The 20,109-nt window shown below is 46.4% G+C and overlaps 1 protein-coding gene across 1 annotated transcript in view; it reads left to right on the forward strand.

The window, feature by feature from the left end:
• The window catches only part of LOC142563109 (small subunit processome component 20 homolog), an 83,054-nt gene that overhangs the window by 44,650 nt on the left and 18,295 nt on the right, over positions 1-20,109 (forward strand). The window contains exons 41-48 of the mRNA XM_075673636.1: positions 486-625; positions 1,896-2,052; positions 2,541-2,639; positions 3,848-4,015; positions 4,710-4,870; positions 11,643-11,787; positions 15,418-15,534; positions 18,168-18,338. Coding sequence (XP_075529751.1) covers positions 486-625; positions 1,896-2,052; positions 2,541-2,639; positions 3,848-4,015; positions 4,710-4,870; positions 11,643-11,787; positions 15,418-15,534; positions 18,168-18,338 — 1,158 coding nt within the window. The remainder of the gene's footprint in view (positions 1-485; positions 626-1,895; positions 2,053-2,540; positions 2,640-3,847; positions 4,016-4,709; positions 4,871-11,642; positions 11,788-15,417; positions 15,535-18,167; positions 18,339-20,109) is intronic.

A 20,109-nucleotide genomic window follows, 5' to 3' on the forward strand; every position in this document is an offset into this window, starting at 1 on the left:
CAGGCACTTTGGCATTTCGCCCCCATTGAAATGCAGCCACCGCGGCCAGGATTTGATCCGTCGACCTCGTGCTTAGCAGCGCGACGCCAGAACCGCTAAGCAACCACGCAACTACGGCGGGTACATTGTACCTTCTTCACATTACCAGCATGATACCACTGCCGCCTGTTCTTTCTACTATGACCGTGCTTTCAAAAGAAAGTGAGCTGCACACCATTCTTTTTCATACTCTGTTCCTGCTATAATTAAAACGAATGATACTTATTCAGTGTTGTCCAAACACATTTAGCCAGACACTCCCTACTCAAAGCTAAAACAAGAGCAAAATTCTTTTTTTCTTTTTCTGGTGTGTTGTCTGTAGGCAACACTCCTCCATAAAGGGTTATGAATGCTGTTTCATGCTAGTGAAACCATATTTGCACGTTAACCACGGAAAGTGCAAAAAGCCCCAATGTGTGGTTAAATGCTCCAAAACTTCATTTCAGGCCCGGGCAGACGATGAGCACAAGGCAGTCAAGATCCACCTCCCCGAGGAACACGAGATTCTGCGAATCCCCATAGCTGTGGCCATGGTCAAGCTTCTCCAAGCATTGCCTGATGGCATGCTGCAAAGGCATCTACCAGGGTAAGTCATCTCCCCTTTTTCATGACCATTTGTGATTGCGTGGTCATCAATTTGTGGTTTTAGCACACTGTTTGTTGATTTAGCCTAGACGGAGGAATTGGCAAAGTCATCCCTTTTGTTACTGTACCTGAGGCTTATGTTTTGCGACTGTCACTTGTTAATTTAGCATGAGATTTGAGATCAGCCCCATTTGTGACTGTATATGATTGTTCAAGTATGAATTCATGGATAGTTTTTTATGGCTTTGGTGCAAGTTTGAGTTGGTGTGTTGGATGCATTTGCCAAGTGCCCAAGTGCCACCAAATATCCTAAGTGCTACCAAAAGGACATTGCTGCAATTGGAGTCACCACTGCGACCGCAGTTGGGGTCGGGCGCATGCATGATGAGCAACCAAGTTAAAATTATTCGTCTAAGGCTAATTTCAGGATCGAAATAGTGAAATTTCGGTCCCATGAAAGCATTATGGCCACTGACCAGGACTTTAGTTTGGAATTGAATTAACCGAAAAATCAAATTAACTGGGGTCAAATCAACAAAAGCCTGCTCTATATTTTCGTTTCTCCAATAAGCCACCAAGGGCGCAATCGGAGATCATTGTTTGAAACGCACATTCAGTTTCGCCTCGCGTGATTGGCCTAGGCCGTGCTGAGTTGTCAGCCGTGGGGTGCGGCTGCGGCTGACGACTCGGCGCAGCCTAAGCCAGTCGCGTGAGGTGTAACTGAACACAAACTCAATGTGCGTCTCGAACAACGACCTCCGATCACACCCCAATTGTTAGTCAGCACCTGTATTGTGTGTGTCCCAGTCCTCGTTTCTGGTGCTGTTTCCTCTACAAGATCGCTATGCTGCTACGACTCTTAAGATGCCGACAGTCAAATTCGCATGTCTATCAAAATGGCCTGACATGTTTTCGTGACATTTTAGATCACGCAGTCAATGACATGCTCTGCTAAACCTCCTGGTAGCTGAGTTTATTTATTTATTTATTTACATACCTACTTCGCCCATTGGGCATTACAGTAGGGAGGACAGATAATCAATATAAAATACAAGATTGCACATTCTTAGAAGGTTATACACTTCAGACCATGGGTACAATACTAATACATGTGTTACATTCTGAGGGAGCGCATGAGACAGCACAAAGAACAAATTTCGCCCAGGTAACAAGATACACTCATTGTCACAGTACGTTGGCTAACATTGCAAAACAAACATGAAAGAAGATTTCAAATGGCGAGTGCATATTTATCTTTTTTGTGTCTTCAGCATTTTCCTCAGGATCTGCGACTTCCTGAAGTCGCGTTCTCGGGATGTTCGGGAAGCGGCGCGGGGCACGCTGGTGAAAGTAATGTCGTCGCTAGGCGCCCCTTACCTCAAGTACCTGTTTTCACAAATGCGTGGGGTCCTGAAGAGAGGGTACCAGGTGAGCATTGTTACTCTTGTTGCATGAACATTTCATGGTCTGTTGCCGAGTCACGCGGTCGTCATCGTACAGGTTTCCCTGTTGTCATTCTGTTCCAGACAGACTCTTCAAATCAGTTTGAAACTTTGACCCAAATAATTGTGTCCATTGAAAATTTAGTTACACTGCTTTTTATTTGCATCTGTGTACAACTGTAAAACAGATGAAGAATTTTCAATTCTTCAGTGTGTTGCATCAAGGTAACGGAAGGTGGACTTCATGCGAAAACTCTACAAATTGTGAATGTCAGATATGATTACATCTGTACGCTTGTCATTATTCTGGAGATGTAGGAAATGCGGTTATATTAAATTTTCAGTGAACAAAGTTAACTGGCACGTAAAGGGGGTGAACAAACAAGCCAGCTGCTTAGCCAGAATGCAAAGCCTCTGGTTGGACACAACAGGTGGTGTGTGGGGAATACCAATGTCCGGTGCTCTTCTGCGCAGATCCACGTGCTGACGTACACGGTGCACGCCGTGCTCTCCTCCATGTCATCTGGACTTGTCAGTGGAGACTTGGATGCCTGCTTTGAAGACATCATTGAGGCAAGTGGCTTGCTCTTCTGCAATGAACAGGCATTTATGCTGCATTGGGCGAGAGCTGGGATAAAATGAACTAAATTCTGGGGTTTTACATGCCAAAACAACCATCTCGTTATGAGGCATGTTGTGTAGGGAAGGGCTCCGGGCCAACTTTGACCACCTTGGTGCATCCCAATCTAAGTACGTGAGCATTTTCCCATTTTGCCTCCAGAGAAATGTGGTTGCTGTGGCTGGGTCTGAATCCGTGACCTTGAACTCGGCAGTGCAACACCACTAATCTACTGTGGCAGGTGAAAACTGAAAGAGTGCTTTGTGCATGATATTACTTGCACACACACTGAAAGAAAAAGAAAGAAAGAAAAAAACTATCACCTTGGTTGGGAACCTGTCACATAAGAATAGTATTAAGAAATTTAGTGACGCTTCATTGACATTTTGTAACGGGAGGTACTCCCCGAGAATCGTTGTTGCGTAATAATGCATGTTTATGCAACAGTTGTACCAGAAAGCTCAATAAACCCGAAACCTGACGCTAATGCTGTGGCTTGTGAAATGCTGCATGCATTGGTACAAGCAACTGCGATGTAGCCTCCAAGATCTTTGGTGCGATATCTTGCTCCCCATGGGAGGTGTTGAAGGCCACAGCCGTCTTGGGTGGGAGACATTCTGCACTTGCTGTGCGTCACAGCAGTGTAAGAAATCAGGTGGCCAAGCTTGAAGGGGCTAAAGTGGCAACTTGTTGCCACTGCTGCAAATATAGTGATGGCTTTTAAAAGTGGTGAAGGGTTTTGGAAAAAACACAAAAACGGCTTGATCGGAGAAGGTCATTTGGTGCCCAACATATGAGAGAGACAAATGTTTCATTAAAAAAAAAAAGGAGAGAGAGAAAGAAAGAAAAAAAAACTAATACAAGGCAACCCAATTGGTCTTCCAGTCAAATGCCTAGATTAGGCCTATTTTACTTGGCAGGTATAATACCAAGCTGTCATAGATGCCTTTCCGGTGGGCAGGGGGTCCAGCGCCCGTCACCAGTCAGGATGAACTCCCCCCAGCAAGGCCTAAGGTATGCAGTCGTTCAATGTTTGCATACGTCTGGGGGAATCTCTTCGAGAGTTCGATTGCAGTCTTGGGTCTGAATTTCAGTGATGCATTCACAGTCTGGAAGGAGTCATTGAAATCAACAAGCAGCACCTTTTTTCTTCGTGATGCAGGTATGCCAGGCCGAGCTGTTTTCAGACATTGCCGAGGAAAAAGAAGTGGCCCAGATCGGCAGCAAGGTCAGGGAAGCCAAGGCCACTAAGAGCTTTGCCATCTACAACATCCTCGCATCTGTGGCATCCAGAGACAGCCTGCGCCAGCTGACTCCTGCGCTCTTCGAGGTAGGTCCTGCCTGGCCATCGTTTTATGTAGCATATTTTCACAAGTGCGAGTTTTTGTCCTGAAGCATCCAGTGTCAATTTGATTTCTTTATTGTGTTTATGATACCCTTATCTGTGCTTGCATGCAAATGTTTACCACAGCCTGGTTTAATCAGCATCTTTAAAGCTAAGCTTTCTTTATGAAGGTTTTAGGCTGTGGTGGGTAGTTTGATTGGATTACCTCTAACGGGAGGCTTTCTTTGTGGTATCCAAAAGGTTTAGGTGCTGGGGTCGGTGGTGGGGCTGTGGTAGGCTGTTTCAAGCGGTGAAGAGGGGCAGCACCGAGAGGCGAAATGAGAGGTTGTGGTGACGCTCTGATTGGTCGGCACAAGCAGTATGATGCCTTTGTTTGAGGAGACGGGGTGGTGCCGATTGGTTGGCACAAGCGATGACGTCTTTAGATGATGCAGTGGTACGGAGCCGATAGATGGGCACGAGTGATGATGTCATCAGGCCCATGGCAGGAGAGTGGATCCAACACATGCACCTGGTTGGCTGATGCACCGTTGCTGTCTGGCAGAGTGGACATGAAAGCTTTGCATACCTCAAATTCCTGCAATGCGTCAGATCAGCCTGTGATATCCAATGCATTTTTTTCTCATTTTGGTCTCCAGTGCTTTTGCCAGCATGCTTTCGCCTGTTGTTGCTCCTACAGGTGCTGCTGTCCACAACGAGCCACAAGACCGTAAAGAAGTGTGACGATTGCCTGCACAACATCGTCATGGGCCTCTCTGCAAACAAAGGTGTACCGATGGATCACCTGCTCATCTACACGTATCAGACCATCAGCCAGCACGCTCCCAGCCTCGTAGAGAAGTGAGTCATTGCTCCACACTTTGGTGTGCTGTGCGTTTGTTTTCTTTATTGTATCCAACATTCGCTACTAAATATGCAGTATAGTGGAGTCTCGATGATCAGAAATTGCTTAAACGGAACTGCTTCATGAACGGAACACCATCCTCATGGTTGGTTGGTTTTGCATTCGTGTGGTCACAAATATTAGTGTGGTCACAATGACGTAACAGCGTGTCAGCTCGCCGTGATGTCACCGATTTTGATGGCGTCAGCTGGGGCTGTAGAGTTAGTATAACTTCTGGGGAATAGTCAATTGCTTGTCGGTAGGGTTGTGTGAATATTCAAAAAGTTCTCATGTTATCTGATGTCATATATCCAAATTTGTATTCGATTCAAAAAATAGATATTTGAAAGTGTTCGAATATTAAATTGGATACGAATATTCGAATCAAATGGAATGCCTTTCTAGCTTTGTGGGCGCAAACATGGTTCTTAGCATTTGTTTCTGTCTAACCTAAAAATATTGGGTTACTTTCGTGCTGAATTTTGCGATTTTGTGCTGCTAGCAATATTTTGCCTGTAAAGCACACATAGCCACGAAACTTTGCAAGAAAGCCAGCCTTTCAGTAACAAGGGATGCCGGCTTGTTGACAGCGTTTCTGAGCTTATTGCTTGACATCAAGTGCTATGAGTGACGACTGGCACAAGGTCAAATGCCTCTGATTTTATGGTCATTTTGTGCGGTATGATAAGGCACAGGCTGGCGAGGACAGGTAGTGGGTGTTACTAAATTTTCCAAGTTAACAAGAGCCAAATACACAAGTGGTTTAGTATAAGAGCTTACTAGTCTAGTTCTTTAGCATTGACAATGTAATTGCAATGTTCCAAATAACAAATTAACCCAACTTGCTAATAAATGCATGTGCATATCAATATGTATGCGCTATTTGATTCAATATTTGAAGCGAAGTATTCATATTCGATTCATATTAAAGAATTGATATTTGCACACCCCCATTTGTTAGTAATTATTGACTACATTGTGTTGTAAAGCAGCCAAGAAATGAATGCATGGCAAGTGACTGGGCTAGCGCGGCCCAAATATAGAAAGTACTTTAAAATCCACGGCTTCGCACATGACTTTGTTTGGGTTTCAGCGCGATATTTACATAGAACTTTGACCTTCCTTTTTTCTTCTGAGTATCGAAAGGATTATTGCAAAATCAGTGAATATACAGTTTTCAAAGAATATTTTCTCAGTCAAATTGATTGCATGTTTTTGCTTTAGTGTACATTTAACCACCCAGCTCACGCTTTTATGCATTGTGAGAAAAATATTTTTTTACCCTAACGCAAGGTTTGTTATTCAATGTTTTCATTGATTCAAGGAATAGAGCACAGGTTAATTATTTTTTCTGTGAACACGCTACTTGTGCAAAGCCTTGGAGATGTGAAATTTGGACAATTTATCGAAGTTTTCCGGGAATGCTTTCAGGAGTTAACGTGATAAATTAGCCCCGATAGCGTACTGTGCATGCCTGGTTTACAACTGCGCATTGCTGTAGAGCATATGTTCGACTCCTCCCACTCCATGTGGTGGTGATGGCCATTTGGCAAATGCCAACCAGGGAAGAAGCATGTTCTTGATGCAGCAAAGCTATGGAAATGTTGGAATATGTTTTATTAGAATGTGAAAATATCTACCTAGCTGTTGGTTTAGGCTCCTCTGGCCTCCTTGAAGCCCTTAGTTTCAAGGATAGCAAGGGGAGAGTAAACATGTTGGCAACAGAGATTAGTAAAAGGTGATTGGACGTTTGATGGCAGAAGAGTAGGGAGACCACAAACAATGGAGGCATACAAAAACAAAGTTCCCAATAGTTGTTCAGAAAGTTTAATGCTGGGAATTTTGTGTGTGTGTTAAACATAGGTAGGACATTAGGCAATATAATAGGCAAATAAATGGGAGCTTGGTGGTGCAACCCACTGCGCCGTTTCAAAGGGGACATTCATAGCATCGATCCATTAAAACTAGAAAACTGAACATGACACATGTATTCCAGCTTGTTTGATGTAGCAGTTAACACAACTTTTAATACACCTCGAAGATGTGGTGGTCCGATCACACTCAAGGCACAGATCAATCTCAAGATAAGTCCCCACAAACAATGAAGATGAAGAACCCGATGTGATGATGAGTATGTTCAGACGATGAAGAAGTGCCTGAGAAAGGACCACAATATCAAGAAAAAAAAAATTAAGCAGATCCAACACACATCTTTGAATCTACGTGAAGCGAACCAAAGCGAACCAAAACTTTCGTGAAGTGGGTAATAAAACGCTATAAATTCGCTCATTTCATTCCTGCGTCTCTGACGTAAAGGAAACTGACCTGCACGCATGACCTCTTGCGCACCCTTGCTATGTAATGCGACATGTGCGGCGATCATCTCAAAGGTCTAGCTGGCGTCAGCGCAATAGAAGTGTGCGTGCGATTGTGGCCTAATGGTTATAGAGCATGCGATGGGGGACCGAGGTGCGATTACACCATCGAGCACGTATTCCAGTTTTCCTTTCAAGTGTGAGCTAGTCGGCCAGACGGTAGCAGCACCCAGCAGCCACAGTCGGGAGAGTCCAGGATGGTTTGCAAAGAGAGCTTCACTGCAAAAGTGGGACTATGTGCGTGAGACAGCCGTCGGTAACCTTCCTGCACAACGAAGTGGCTGTTGGATGAGCGACTGCTTACTTATGCTGGGCTTTCTCTTACTTTGATGGTGAAATTTTAAGAAGAATTTTGGGTTTTAACATACCCAAACTGCGATATAATGATGAACCACACCATAGTGAGTGACTCTGGATTAATTTTGACCACATGGGGTTCTTTCACGTGCCCCTGAATCTTAATTACACGGGGGCTTTTGCATTTCTCCCCCATCTGAAGGCTGCTGCCATGGCCAGGATCAGACTCGTGACCTACTCGCCGTGGTGGCTTAGTGGTTATGGCATTGCGCTGCCGAGCCCACGGAGGCACTGAATCAAATCCCGCCTGTGGCAACGGCATTTAGTTGGTGAAATGCAAGAATGGCCATCTACAGTGCGTTGGGTGCACGTTAAAGGACCCCAAGGAGACCACGATGAATCCGGAGTTCCCCACTACCGCAAGCATCATAATCATATGGTTAATGCAGAGTGCGAACTACTAGGACAAATGCAAAAACATGACTGAGTTTCTAGTCATCGATGTTTCTTGTCTCTTCTCGTGGCTTTGATTTTCCAAGGCGAAGCATTGGAAGCGATAATTAACAAGGTTTAGCATGGCTCTGAAGGTGTCTCAGAAAGCTGGCGTTACGAGCAGCAGTACTAACGGCGTTGCAGGGGTCGAATCTCGATGGCGCGCGGTATGAGCCCGAAGAAGCACCGTTGTCCTTCGTCAGTGCCCAAACAAACAGATCGATTGACCTTGACGCACGTTCAGCTTAGACCATTGTACGGACCGCGGCGCTCGTGCCACAGCTCCGAGATCCGCGACGGCAGCAGAACGCTGCCCTGCTGGCTCCGACTGCAGCGCAGCGCGACGTTGCGTCCACTCGGCTTCGTCGCTTTTGCAGCCAAACGCACTTACGGCGACTGCGCGAACGCGTCCTCGATCCTTCCGTGCAATTGCTGTCGCGATAAGAGGCGTCGTTCGGATCGACAGACGTATTTAACGGAGCGTTTGTGCGGTACGCCTCGCCCAGACGAGTACGAGTACGCGCTCAAGATTTGCGCACAGCCGCCCAGCGGGAACGATCAGCGCGCGTGCGTCCAACGCGCTCACTGACGCTCGCGTCTCTGGGAGATCCTCTGAGCGCGTGACGTAAGCCGAATGACGGTCTAATAAGAACGCTGCAGTTGCTCTACTCAGCGCGTCTGCCCTGTGGTTTCTGCGTCTCCTCCTCCGTCCTTAGCGAAAACTAATATTAAACGTATGCCAACTCGCCCAATTGTTGCAGAATCACGCGTCTTTCCTATCTTTAGATAACTATCATCATCATCATCATCATCACGTCCAGTTTACCGTTCGGCGCGAGGATGGTCGCTTGACGCATTGAAAGGATGTATACACTCTATAAGAAAAGTTTGCACCCTTTGGAGTGTATATTTGCCACAACAACAATCGTATTCTGTCTTGCCCGCATTTCCTTTCTTGAAAACGCTGCGCCCGCTACTTTCCTGTCGGGAATGCTATGTCGTGCTGGTAAAGCGCATGCCGCTCGTTACAGGAAAGTACCGGGCTCGCCGCTTTAAAGGAAGGAAATGCGGACAAGACAGATGACGGTTATCGTTGTGTGGCAAATATACACCCGAAAGGGTGCAACTCTTTTTTAGAGTGTACGTTGGCAGGATGTATATACGCGCACACCGAACCCATTACAAAAATGAAGCTTTCTCTGACGCGCCTTTGCTTCGCGAGCACTGTTCGACATGGTTCGACGCTCAGCGTGCCAGCACATGGCAAACGAACAAACCCATTACCTGCTGCGGTATCCCAGTGGCTGGGGCGCGTTGCCCGAGCTCGAGGGTTCGATACCCGCCGCATTCTGATACGGGCGGAATGCGAAAACGTCCGTATATACCGTGCGTTGGGTGGACGCCATAAATAATCCCAATCAAATGGGCAAACTTACTCTTAAGACGGTTGCGCCCTTTGGGGTGTGTATTTGTCCCACAACAATAATCGTCATCTGCCTTGTTGGCGTTTCCTTTCTTGAAAACTCGGCTCTGGCTACTTTCCTGTCGAGAATGCTGCGTCACACTGATAACGCGCATGCCGTTCGTGACTGGGAAGTACCGGGCTCGCAGCGTTAAAGAAAGGAAACGCGGGCAAGACAGATGACAATTATTGTTGTGGGACAAGATACGCCCCAAAGGGTGTAAATTTTTCTAAGAGTGTAACCCGAAGCGCCCCCTCTCCCGCGTGCCTCATAATCTGATCCTGCCTTTTGCTCTTAAAACCCCAGATTTTAATTTCTTTCGAGCGAACCCAGCGTTTGTCCAACCCTGATTTCGCTGTTCTTGCGTGGAACGCGAAAAAACTGCTCATTTTAGCACATCCTACACTCTTAAGCAAAATTACACCCTTTTGCCACAACGATAATCGTCATCTGTCTTGTCCGCATTTCCTTTCTTTAACGCGGCGAGCCCGCGGTACTTTCCCGTAACGAGCGGCATGTGCTTTATCAGCACGACATAATATTGCCGACAGGAAATTAGCGGGCGCGGCGTTTTCAAGAAAGGAAACGCAAGCAAGGCAGATGACGATTATCGTTGTGTGGCAGGTATGCACCCCAAAGTGTGTACCTTCGTCTAACACTCTTAGAAAAAGTTACACCCTTTGGGGCTTATCATGTCCCACAACTATACGCTCTTAGAAAAATGTACACCCTTTGGGGTTTATCTTGTCCCACAATGATAATCGTCATCCGTCTTGCCCGCGTTTCCTTTCTCTAACGCGGCGAGCCCGGTACTTCCCAGTCACGAACGGCGCCGCGTTATCAGTGTGACGCAGCATTCTCGACAGGAAAGTAGCGAGCGCCGAGTTTTCAGGAAAGGAAACGCAAGCAAGGCAGATGACGCTTATCGTTGTGGGACAAATTTACACCCCAAAGGGTGCAACCGTTTTAAGAGTGTATAATCGCCATCTCTCTTGCTCGTATTTCCTTTCTTTAACGCTGCGAGCCCGGTACTTACCAGTCACGAACGGCATGCGCGTCATCAGTGTGACACAGCTTTCTCGCCAGTAAAGTAGCGAGCGACGAGTTTTCAAGAAAGGCAACGCGAGCAGGGCAGACGACGATTATTGTTGTGGGACAAATATACACCCCAAAGGGTGCAGCCGTTTTAAGAGTGAAGAGTGTACTAATGTGCTGCCCGAATCACGGCGCTCGCAAGGTGTAACCGTAGAGGTGTGTAACTGCAAACGACGAGCTACTCCGCCATCGGCAATCGCGAACGTATGATTCGGCCCGTCATGTCAACGCGATCGATAAAGAGCAGTCCGTTTCCTTCCTTTTTTGTGTTGTCACATTTCTTTTTTTTAAAATCCAGGCTCGTGTGACGGTGCACATTTAGTGATAATCGCAAATAACCGTGTTTAATTTGCGCACGCTAGCAAAGCGCTTGTGACGAAGTCATGGAGGTCGCATTTCCTCGTAGCTACCTCTCTCTCTCTGTTTTCTTTCTGTCTCAAGAACTGCTTGCTAGCCAGCGAACGTTGGACCAAAACGCAATGCAGACCGCTGAGTTTACGGGGCGAGCGGAGTCGCTCTCTGAACGCAGCTGCTGCACTTGCAAAAAGTCAAGTCGCGTCGGCCGCCAACAGACGCACGCGCCGCCCGTGAGCGAGACGCGGACGGGGTTTCGGCGTTCGCTTGCGCGACAGGTGTCTGGCAGCTGCAGCGTCACGGGCGCTTTGCGCGATCTCCACAGATGTCGCGACGATTGGCTGTCGTCGAAATCTGGACTCGAAACATGAACGCCGCGCGCGCGTCCGTGCTGCCGTCGCTGCTGGTGAATTAACCACGCTCACTTTTTTTCTTCTTTTTTGTAGTGCAGTGTATGTGTCGGCTGCGCGCGCGTGTTCGGCGTTGGCCGCTCGACGCCTGGGTGATTTGCAGAAAGAAGTTAGCGAACGACTTTTTCTGCAGGTCGCGTCGAGAGAGTTTCACGAGTTTGTATAGTTGGGGGCCGCGACGCCTTGCTTTGTTACGATGAGCTCTGCTGAAGACGGCGCGACGCCTTCGACGTCGTTTTGCAGGCCCCGCGAGCCCGTGCCGGAGCCGCGGTTGCTCGAGGAGAAGTCGGACGTGTACCTGGTACCGCAGGAACCGGCTCGCAGCGGTATGCCCGTGCGTACCAGCAGGACCGCCAACGGCCACGTTATGGTCGAATTCGGCCTCAAGGTATGTGAGACGCGGCCTGTGGGAGTGCTTCTGCTTGCAGGTTGGTGCGACCTGTGCTTCGACTTCAAACAGCGCGACAAGACGGCCGACAAACAAGGAACGCGTAGTACGCACGGTACCAACGCTGGTCCTGTGTGTGCACGTGTTTCGTGTTGTCGCCGCGTCTTTTGTCGCGCGTTTGTAAGCTTTCGAAATCGCGTATATAATCCTTGCGTCTTTGCTGTCTCAAGCCTGTCTCGCGTTCGTGTTCTAGTTCGTGTTTTAACGTACCTCCAGGAAGGGTCGCGGGCGGGTTTTCCGTTGCGGAGGCATAATTGCGGAACGCAATCAATGAGACCGATTATAAATTTTAAGTCTTTCGCGTGCTTGGAAGTTCCGCGACCGAGTGAACCACGTGGGTTTCGCCGTGCCGGGCGCTGGAAACTGCCCGAAATTCGCGCGTCTTGTGGTGGCGTTTGCGTCGTTCACGTGGGCTGTGCCGCCGGTTTCGCCGCAGATATCGTAAACAACGCCGAAGTTCACGGGTGCACCGCTTGCTCCCAGCTGCGCTTTCAATACGAAGAGGCGGATGGCGACTCTTGGAACGCGATTGTCTGGGTTCGCTCTGGAGCCGAGCCAAGCCAAGCCTGGCATGCTCTCACGAACGCGCTTGCTTCAGCGGCGTTTGAAATGGTCATAATGTTTCTTACACCACGTCCCAGAATAAATGGGTACATTGCACGAGTAATACAGCCAGGTCACACGGCGCACTTTAGGTGACGATTGAGCCGGCTCGGGATCGAATTTCTCGACTGGGCTCCAGCTTGCGCAAACGCTGCGGAAGGGGGAGCCAGTCGCGATCGACGTATTTGATTTCGATCGGACTCGATTGCGATCGAAAGTGACCCGTGTGAGCGACGTAATGAGCTTTACGAGTCCGTCTGCAGCCCGTGTCTTAATGTTCCAAAAGCGAAAAAAAAAAAAAAGAGACCGTACGCAGATTTTTGTAACGGTAATCTCTTACCATACCCTTTCGTCACCGATTCCGAAGCTGTTGCGCTGATATCGGTTACCCTGAGCGATGAATAATAATAATAATAATAATAATAATAATAATAATAATAATAATAAAACGCTCGTCATAAAATGCAGACTCCCCCCCCCATGCGCGTAATTACTTGCAAACGCCACCTGTTCTTCACTGAGACGTAGTCAGACAGCGCAGAATGTGCAACTGCATGTCCACAGTGGTAGAACAGACATGCCTAGTGTCAAGTGCTGGCAGATGTGGGCGCACAAATATTACGTGTTCTTTGTTTGTTTTTCGAAAGAAGTCGTTGCTGGACTGTACACAGCTGGTTTCGTGTATGGGGCTGACATAATTCCAATTCGCTCAAAAGTATCAGCATGAGTGTATTCATTTCTGTGTGAATGTCCTTGCGTTTTGTCTTTCCTGGTTTTGTTTGTGTTGCAGCCCAGCTGCAAATGTATAATAAAATGTAAAAGGGGCTAGGAAATTTTCATGAGCCTGTATCATGTTTTTTTCCCCCCAACGTCATAGTGACCAAGGCATAGTAACAAAAATACTCGTAAATATGAATGTAATTCCACATCATGCAGGAAGTAATTACTTTTCTAACGGTGCTCACATTTTATGTCACCCTTTCCCTCTGTGTCGTGCATGCACGGACACACCATGTGTGTGGTTGAATAAAGGAAAAAAATAGAGATCTTAAATTCTGTCTCCATTAGCTGAAAGTACATTCAAGATTAAATCTTTTATTAAAACAATCACTGAAAGAATTTAAGCAGGCCAAAGACAAGAAAAGTATTTCTGGGGAATGTACAATTGGCTACAAGAGTTTATGGGACATGGATTCCACGAAGAATTGTGGATCTCTGCTCTGTTAAGGCACAGTGCGTAGGATTTAGTGAATCACTGTTTAGGTTGTGAAAACTGCCACAGATCGAAATGCTTTATTTGTTTTTTTTTTCCACGAATGTTACGTCCCAAAACTTTTGTGCTGAACTGTACCACATGCATAGTTTTTGTACGCTCATTAATGTTGCAATGTTTGCTGTGCATAAAGTCTGCAAGATGTGGATTTGGCACAGAATCTCTACTTCTTCACCATCTTGAACTCCCAGGCTTGAATCAAGCCTTGCATTGCATTAGTTTTGTGCATATGAGGCGAGTGTGGCAATGATGACAGAAAACATTGTGTCACAGTTGCCCAGTTAGGTTGGTTCAAGTCTTCAGTCACCAATTAAATTAACTTGGTGTTTTTATCGAGTTGGTGGTCCCTCGCTGCATACCTGCCAGCCCTCCCAAATTTTTTATTGAGTTTATGAATTTGGGCTTGTTCGATGCTTTTGCAAATGTTGCGTCAAGTTTTCCGAAGCATGCTCATAAACTTGCTAACTTTCGTTTCACATTTAAATGAATGAAGGTGTGATTTGCAGTAGGCACGAGTAGGAAGTACTGGAAGTGTACTCTTGCCCGCAAAATATTATGGGGAGCACGAGCGTGTGGCGAAATGGCCCTCCTCCCCTTCAAGTGGCGCACCCCTGGGGTCGAGACCAATGCCTGCACGCATGCGGTTCCCTCCGAGGCTGCAAGCGTGCATGTTTCCGCGCTTCCTCCATGTACGCCGGCAATATCCTAACATAGCTGCGAGGTGCCTCTCTTGCGATTGGTGCTGTGGCGGCTTCGACAGGCAAAACTTCGTTTATGCAACGGATATCAAGAGTTCATTTTCGTCTTTCCTGTCTCCTTCTGTAGAGTGCATTTTCTGCCACGCTCTTCTGCGGGAGAACACCCCATTCGTAAAAAGAAACAAACAACAAGTATTGGCCACAAAAAGGTGCAATGCAGAAAAAAAAATTACTTGTTGCGTTCGCCATTGGGGCCCTATGCATCAGCGCTCGTGACTCGACAAACCGCGGCCGCAGCGGCGCATGCAAGCTCGTGCTTCACATAGTTTTACTCATCGAAGCCGCCACAGCGCATATTGCAACAGGGGCACCTCGCGGCTACATTCGGATATCGCCGGCGTGCACGGAGGAAGCGCAGAAACATGCACGCTTGCAGTCTCGGAGGGACGCGCATGCATGCAGACGATCACCTCGACACCAGGGGTGTGCCGCTAGAAGGCGAGGAGGGTCGTTTCGCCACGCGCTCGCGCGCCCCACAATATTTTGTGGGCATGTGTACATTCGTTGCCAAAGTTCCACGCGATAGCACTGATGGTGTTGGAGATTCCGTCACGTTTTCACAATAAGGATGAATTTGGATGGATATTTAGTGCTGCAAGCAACACCCGACTGGAGTGTCACTTGTCAGTTTCCAGCCATCCCTTTGGAAGTCTTCTAATGGTGCAAGGACACTGAGGGAACTTGCTTTGAGTAAGTTTATTCAGACAAGTTCCTGAAGCAGGTGAAATCGGCAACAGCAGAGTCGCTGGAGAAGTCCTTGCGATCAAAAGACACCGTATTGCTTTGTCAGTCTTGTCAGTTTTTCTGCCAGTGACAGTTTGCAGCTGGTTTTGTGCTGCATGTGAAGTTGAAGAATTGTTACTGAAGTGCATATGCGTCCTTCAAAATGTTTGCAGGTTGGCAGGTAAATCGCTGGTTTGTTTGTTTGCCTTCCAGATCTTGCATGCTCTTTTGAAGAAGGAACAGTCAGGAGTGACTGACCGGAAACAGCTGGAAATGCTGGACCCATATGTTAGCTTGATATCCAGTTTCTTGGACTCAAGCTACGTGAAGGTGAGACGTGCCCACACTTCTCTCTTTCTTTTTAAATGTGAGATACTGCTTCAAGTAGGCTCCATGCTCTATTCTTGACAGGTGCAAGGACTGTATCAGCAGCTTGTTGTGCCTTATTGGTAATTGTAGTGCACTACGAAAATGGGTACTCTTGTCGAAATGTTTGCTCAAGCGACGTTACTGGTTTGCCCACCTTTGATCACTTCAAACTTCTCTGCCTCGTTTTAGCAAGAGAAATAATGGGATCTGAGAGGCTCGGTTTCTTCCTTTTGAAATATAGTGATGACCATACGAAGTAAAAGACACTGAAGCCAGAGAAAGCATAGTGGAAGGTAATAGTTATGTTTTAATTGAAATGCAGGAATAAGATAAGTGATAATAAAGGTGGATGAAAAGCTATAGTTCTGAAGGTAGTAGTACATGTTTACTTAGTTAACCCTTTCTGGTGCAGTGGTTCCTGTGGGAATCGTGATGCTTTGCAGGAAATATCCGACGTCGAGAAAAACGAACATCGGTACTATTTTCAGAAATTTCGTGTCATCAATGCTAATTGGTAATTAGCATTGTTGCCACTGAATGACTAAGACAATGTTTCACCATTGTGCTACACCGCATATAATTTTTTGCAATACTTTCAGGGTCTATTTAAAAATGTAATTCCTTATTTAGGAGATATACGTGCTCGCTAGTTAGTGTCATTGTGCGCCACACAATCTTCTCATTTTCGCCACAATCCAAAGACATGTTCTGAGTGTAGACAGCCCTTTTAAGCCATGTCGAACTAGGTTAAGCATGTGAGTAATAGCATGAAAGGAAATTGCTGCTGGTGACATGGCAATTGTCTGGCCCATGCAGCAGAACGGTGGGGTTATTGCCTTTTAACAGGAGAGGGAGAGAGGATAACTAAAAGGATAGAGGAGATGATGAGGTTCTGTAAAGTACAAGGTTTGCGACTAGGTCAGATTGTTCGCCATAGTTCATGCATTTGGCACGGCAAGTAGATTTTGTAGCATGGTCCTGCGTGCCAGCGCTGAAACCGTTTCCTAAATTTACGAGTCTGGCACCGAGGTATTACAACCATAGTTTTTTATAACAAAGTTGCATTTGGCATGAGAATACCTTCGCTGTATTAGATATTCGTTATAAGCATGGATTCATTACGTGCTGAGATTGCTGAGAAAGCAAATTTAGATTTACTTTGTTATATATCTGATAATTTGTTACATTGAGGTCCGACTGTACTGCCTTCATGGTTGCTGTCACCCTTCATTGCATGACCACAGAAACATGAACCTTCTTTATTGAACCATTGCTCCTTACGGCAAGACAAAGAAAGCCTGTGCTTACATGTATTACACGAACTTTCCTGTATTTCCTGTGAGTTAACGAATTCAGGCTTACCTACAGTTTTACAATGTTATCTTTTAAAAAATTTCTGTTCACGAAATAAGTCTCGCCTGTCGGTTTGCAACCATACCATAGGAAATCTTTTGTTGGTGAAAGGGCATTATAGAGGAAGCAAGTTTATTTGGGCAAGTTCCTGAAATGGGTGGAATTCCCAACAGCAAAAGATAACTGGGAAAACAGTGTCACTTTCCCCATTTCTAAATCACTGCTTGTAAGGTGCGTCTCAGTGTTAATAAAGTGCATATGTATCCCACAAAAGGCTTGTGCTCAAGGCAAACTTTAAAGCTTGTTGCAATTTCGTGACATACTGAATCTAATTCTTAAATCCAAACGGGACGCTTAAGCAAGATAAATCCATATTTTGACGTCGTATGTGATCACCCGACAGAAATGCAACAGCGTATCTTCATTCGCGACTTGTAAAACGATGTTTTGTACATAATGCTTCCAATGAGGGTGAACACTCCAAGAAACTCATGCAGCTGCATTCATTCAGATGCGTGAGTTGAATTCAGCATCTTCACAATGCTGACTATATTAGAGATTGCCTAAAGATGCGAATTGGTTCTCCTGCCAAGTCTGTTTTTGTGCAGTGCGAGAACATGTGAATATAAAGACGGTGTTTTGTGCTAGATACCCATTTCAGATTTCTTTAATTAACTTTTTCCATGTGAGGGACGGGTGGGGTTCATCCATGCATCTATAGAAGAAAAGAAAAAAGAAACTGCCATGAATGAGCTCAGCTTGTTGATGGTACTTTTCATTTCCTAGCAATGGATGAGTTGGTTTCATCTCAGTGCTTTGTGGTGCTTCTCGTAGATTGCAGCACACAATCCATGGGGCAGCATAAGCAGGAGTGAGTTCATTCTGATGGAGGAGTAATGCATGTTGGCAGGTGACGTCTAACAATAATCTGGCCATTTTTGGTCGGAATTTTTGGCACGGGAAAGATGAAACGAGTCTTGCAAATTAAACGAGCTGGAATAGCAAATGATTTGCGAGTAACTTTGGGTGGTCTTACCTCGCATGCTAGTGTTTGTAACTGCAATTGTAATGTTTTCCTTGTGGCAAAAATATTCAGGCCATAAGAAGCTTGAAAAAATAAAAAAGAGAGTGCTTTTCCCCCTTCCCCATTTTGGTGTCATGCCCGGGGGATATGTACGAATATTAAAGTTGACCGGTTGGCAGGTATGCAATGCTTATGCTCCTCCTTGATTTTGATGTAGGTGGTGACAATATCGCTGCGATGCTTTGGACCCCTCCTGAGGATGCCCCTGCCCAGCCTGCGACAGCACATGCGCAAGCTGAGCCAGTCGCTGTTTGTGCTGCTGCACAAGTACTCGGGCGCCGGCATGAAGCAGGGACCGAACTTCGAGCTCCTCGTCCTCGCCTTCAAGGTAGAGGCCCGGCCATTTCATGAGGAGTGCCGTAGCACACTGGAAAACGGGGAGTGTTCCTAGATGAGTGTGGATGTTACGAGGGAAGGGGCATCATATGTAGATTAACGATTGCACATTCAACTCCGGAGTGCTCATTTTGCATTCAGCTGGTTGAAATTGAGCACTCGGAATACATTTGCCTGGTTCTCTCAGAGGGTGCTCTCATAACCTTCATGCTTGGAGTGCAACTTTGTCTGAGAGAATTTCAGTCGTGTGGCTTCTCTGATTGCTGTGGGAGTAGCTGAACATTCAGCTTGAGCAGCCTTTCTGTGGCTCCAGTCTCGAGAGGGCTCCACATCACTACGAACTGAGTTGGAACGACGTAGAAACCAGCCCAGCGTATCATTGTTAGGGGAGTGCAAATAGTAATTTTTAACACCAAATTGAATACCAATCAAATAGTGCCAGAAGTGAGTCAAATTGGACATAGCATAAATAGTTTTTGGATAACAAACAGCTGTTCTCACCATTACTATAAAACTAGACGGAGTAGAGCAGTTGGTTACTCTTTTGGGGAGTTCACCAAGTTTGTCGATTGACACATCAGGTGCTATTCCCAGCACTGTAAATATGCTTTGCAGAAGGCGTTGCAGGAATAACTTGCGCAGTAGGCTGCTGGTGCTGGCCTGATTCTGGTTGCTGAGGAGCTGTTGCATGTGGTGCAAGAACCGAGTAGACCACCTGTCACCCAGTTCTTTCGAATTGAGCAGTCGCTGCAGCCTACTGTGTTCACTGAACCTTGTGTTTGATGACGACCTCCTTCGAATGGTTGAAGAGACGTTCCGGAGACTGGGAAACTACCACATTTACTCACACAATGATCGCACTTTCTTGTAAAAAAAATTGATGCAAATTCAGGGGTGCGATCATTACGCGGGTTAAATTTCCCACCAAAAGAAACATTTTCTTCTTTCATCCCGCATTTGCTGCGGGATGACAAGCAGGCAGCTGCCACTGTCAGTGCGGGACGCCAAAACAAGAATGGTGGCTGGCGGAGCAAGCCGAACGCAATTATTTTTCTTCTCGTGAGTACATTACGCGGAGTGAAACAGTTTCTTCTGTATTAGTAATGAATAATATCGTTAATATCGGCAAGTTTGCGGCAACAGTGCAGCCATGTTCACTTTGAGGGGACAGAAACCTATGGGTGCGCTTAGCTGCCAATGACATACAAACACATGGCGGGCATGCTGCGGAAACTGCGGCATTTGTCTTCACTGCTATCCTAATACGGGACGTTTCCGCTAAGAGTGGGCGAATATTTTAGCTGCGTTACAAACGTCGGTGTATGAATGGGTACACTTCTAATGTATCAGTGTAAATGTGGCCACTATCGTTGCCACTCGTGATTTGTTGCGTGCCCACGAGTGCAGACGAGAAGAATTGAAAGGCGCCCTTTATGTTGTTGTTGTTGGCCACAACCATTATGAAGCCTACAAATAATAAACAAGAGGCAAGTTTGGTTGTAGCTTTTTTTTTTTCATGGAAGTGCGGAAAGTGATGAAAGGAATGAAATGGGGCATCTTCTTAAGAAGGTTGGGTGCGTGCAGACTGCTTGGTCTGTCTGTAAGAGTCGTTCGCATAGCATTTGACAGGTGGTAAGCGCGATCATCATTAGCTAGACTTTCAGTAGACCAGCCCACAGTCGGAAGGCTGAGGAGTAATAAGACATTGCTTTGTTCATGTCATATTAGTCCTCAGTGGTCACTAGGGAGTGTCTGATTGACTG

The sequence above is a fragment of the Dermacentor variabilis genome, chromosome 11 (assembly GCF_050947875.1).
Source record: "Dermacentor variabilis isolate Ectoservices chromosome 11, ASM5094787v1, whole genome shotgun sequence".
Taxonomy (NCBI): domain Eukaryota; kingdom Metazoa; phylum Arthropoda; class Arachnida; order Ixodida; family Ixodidae; genus Dermacentor; species Dermacentor variabilis.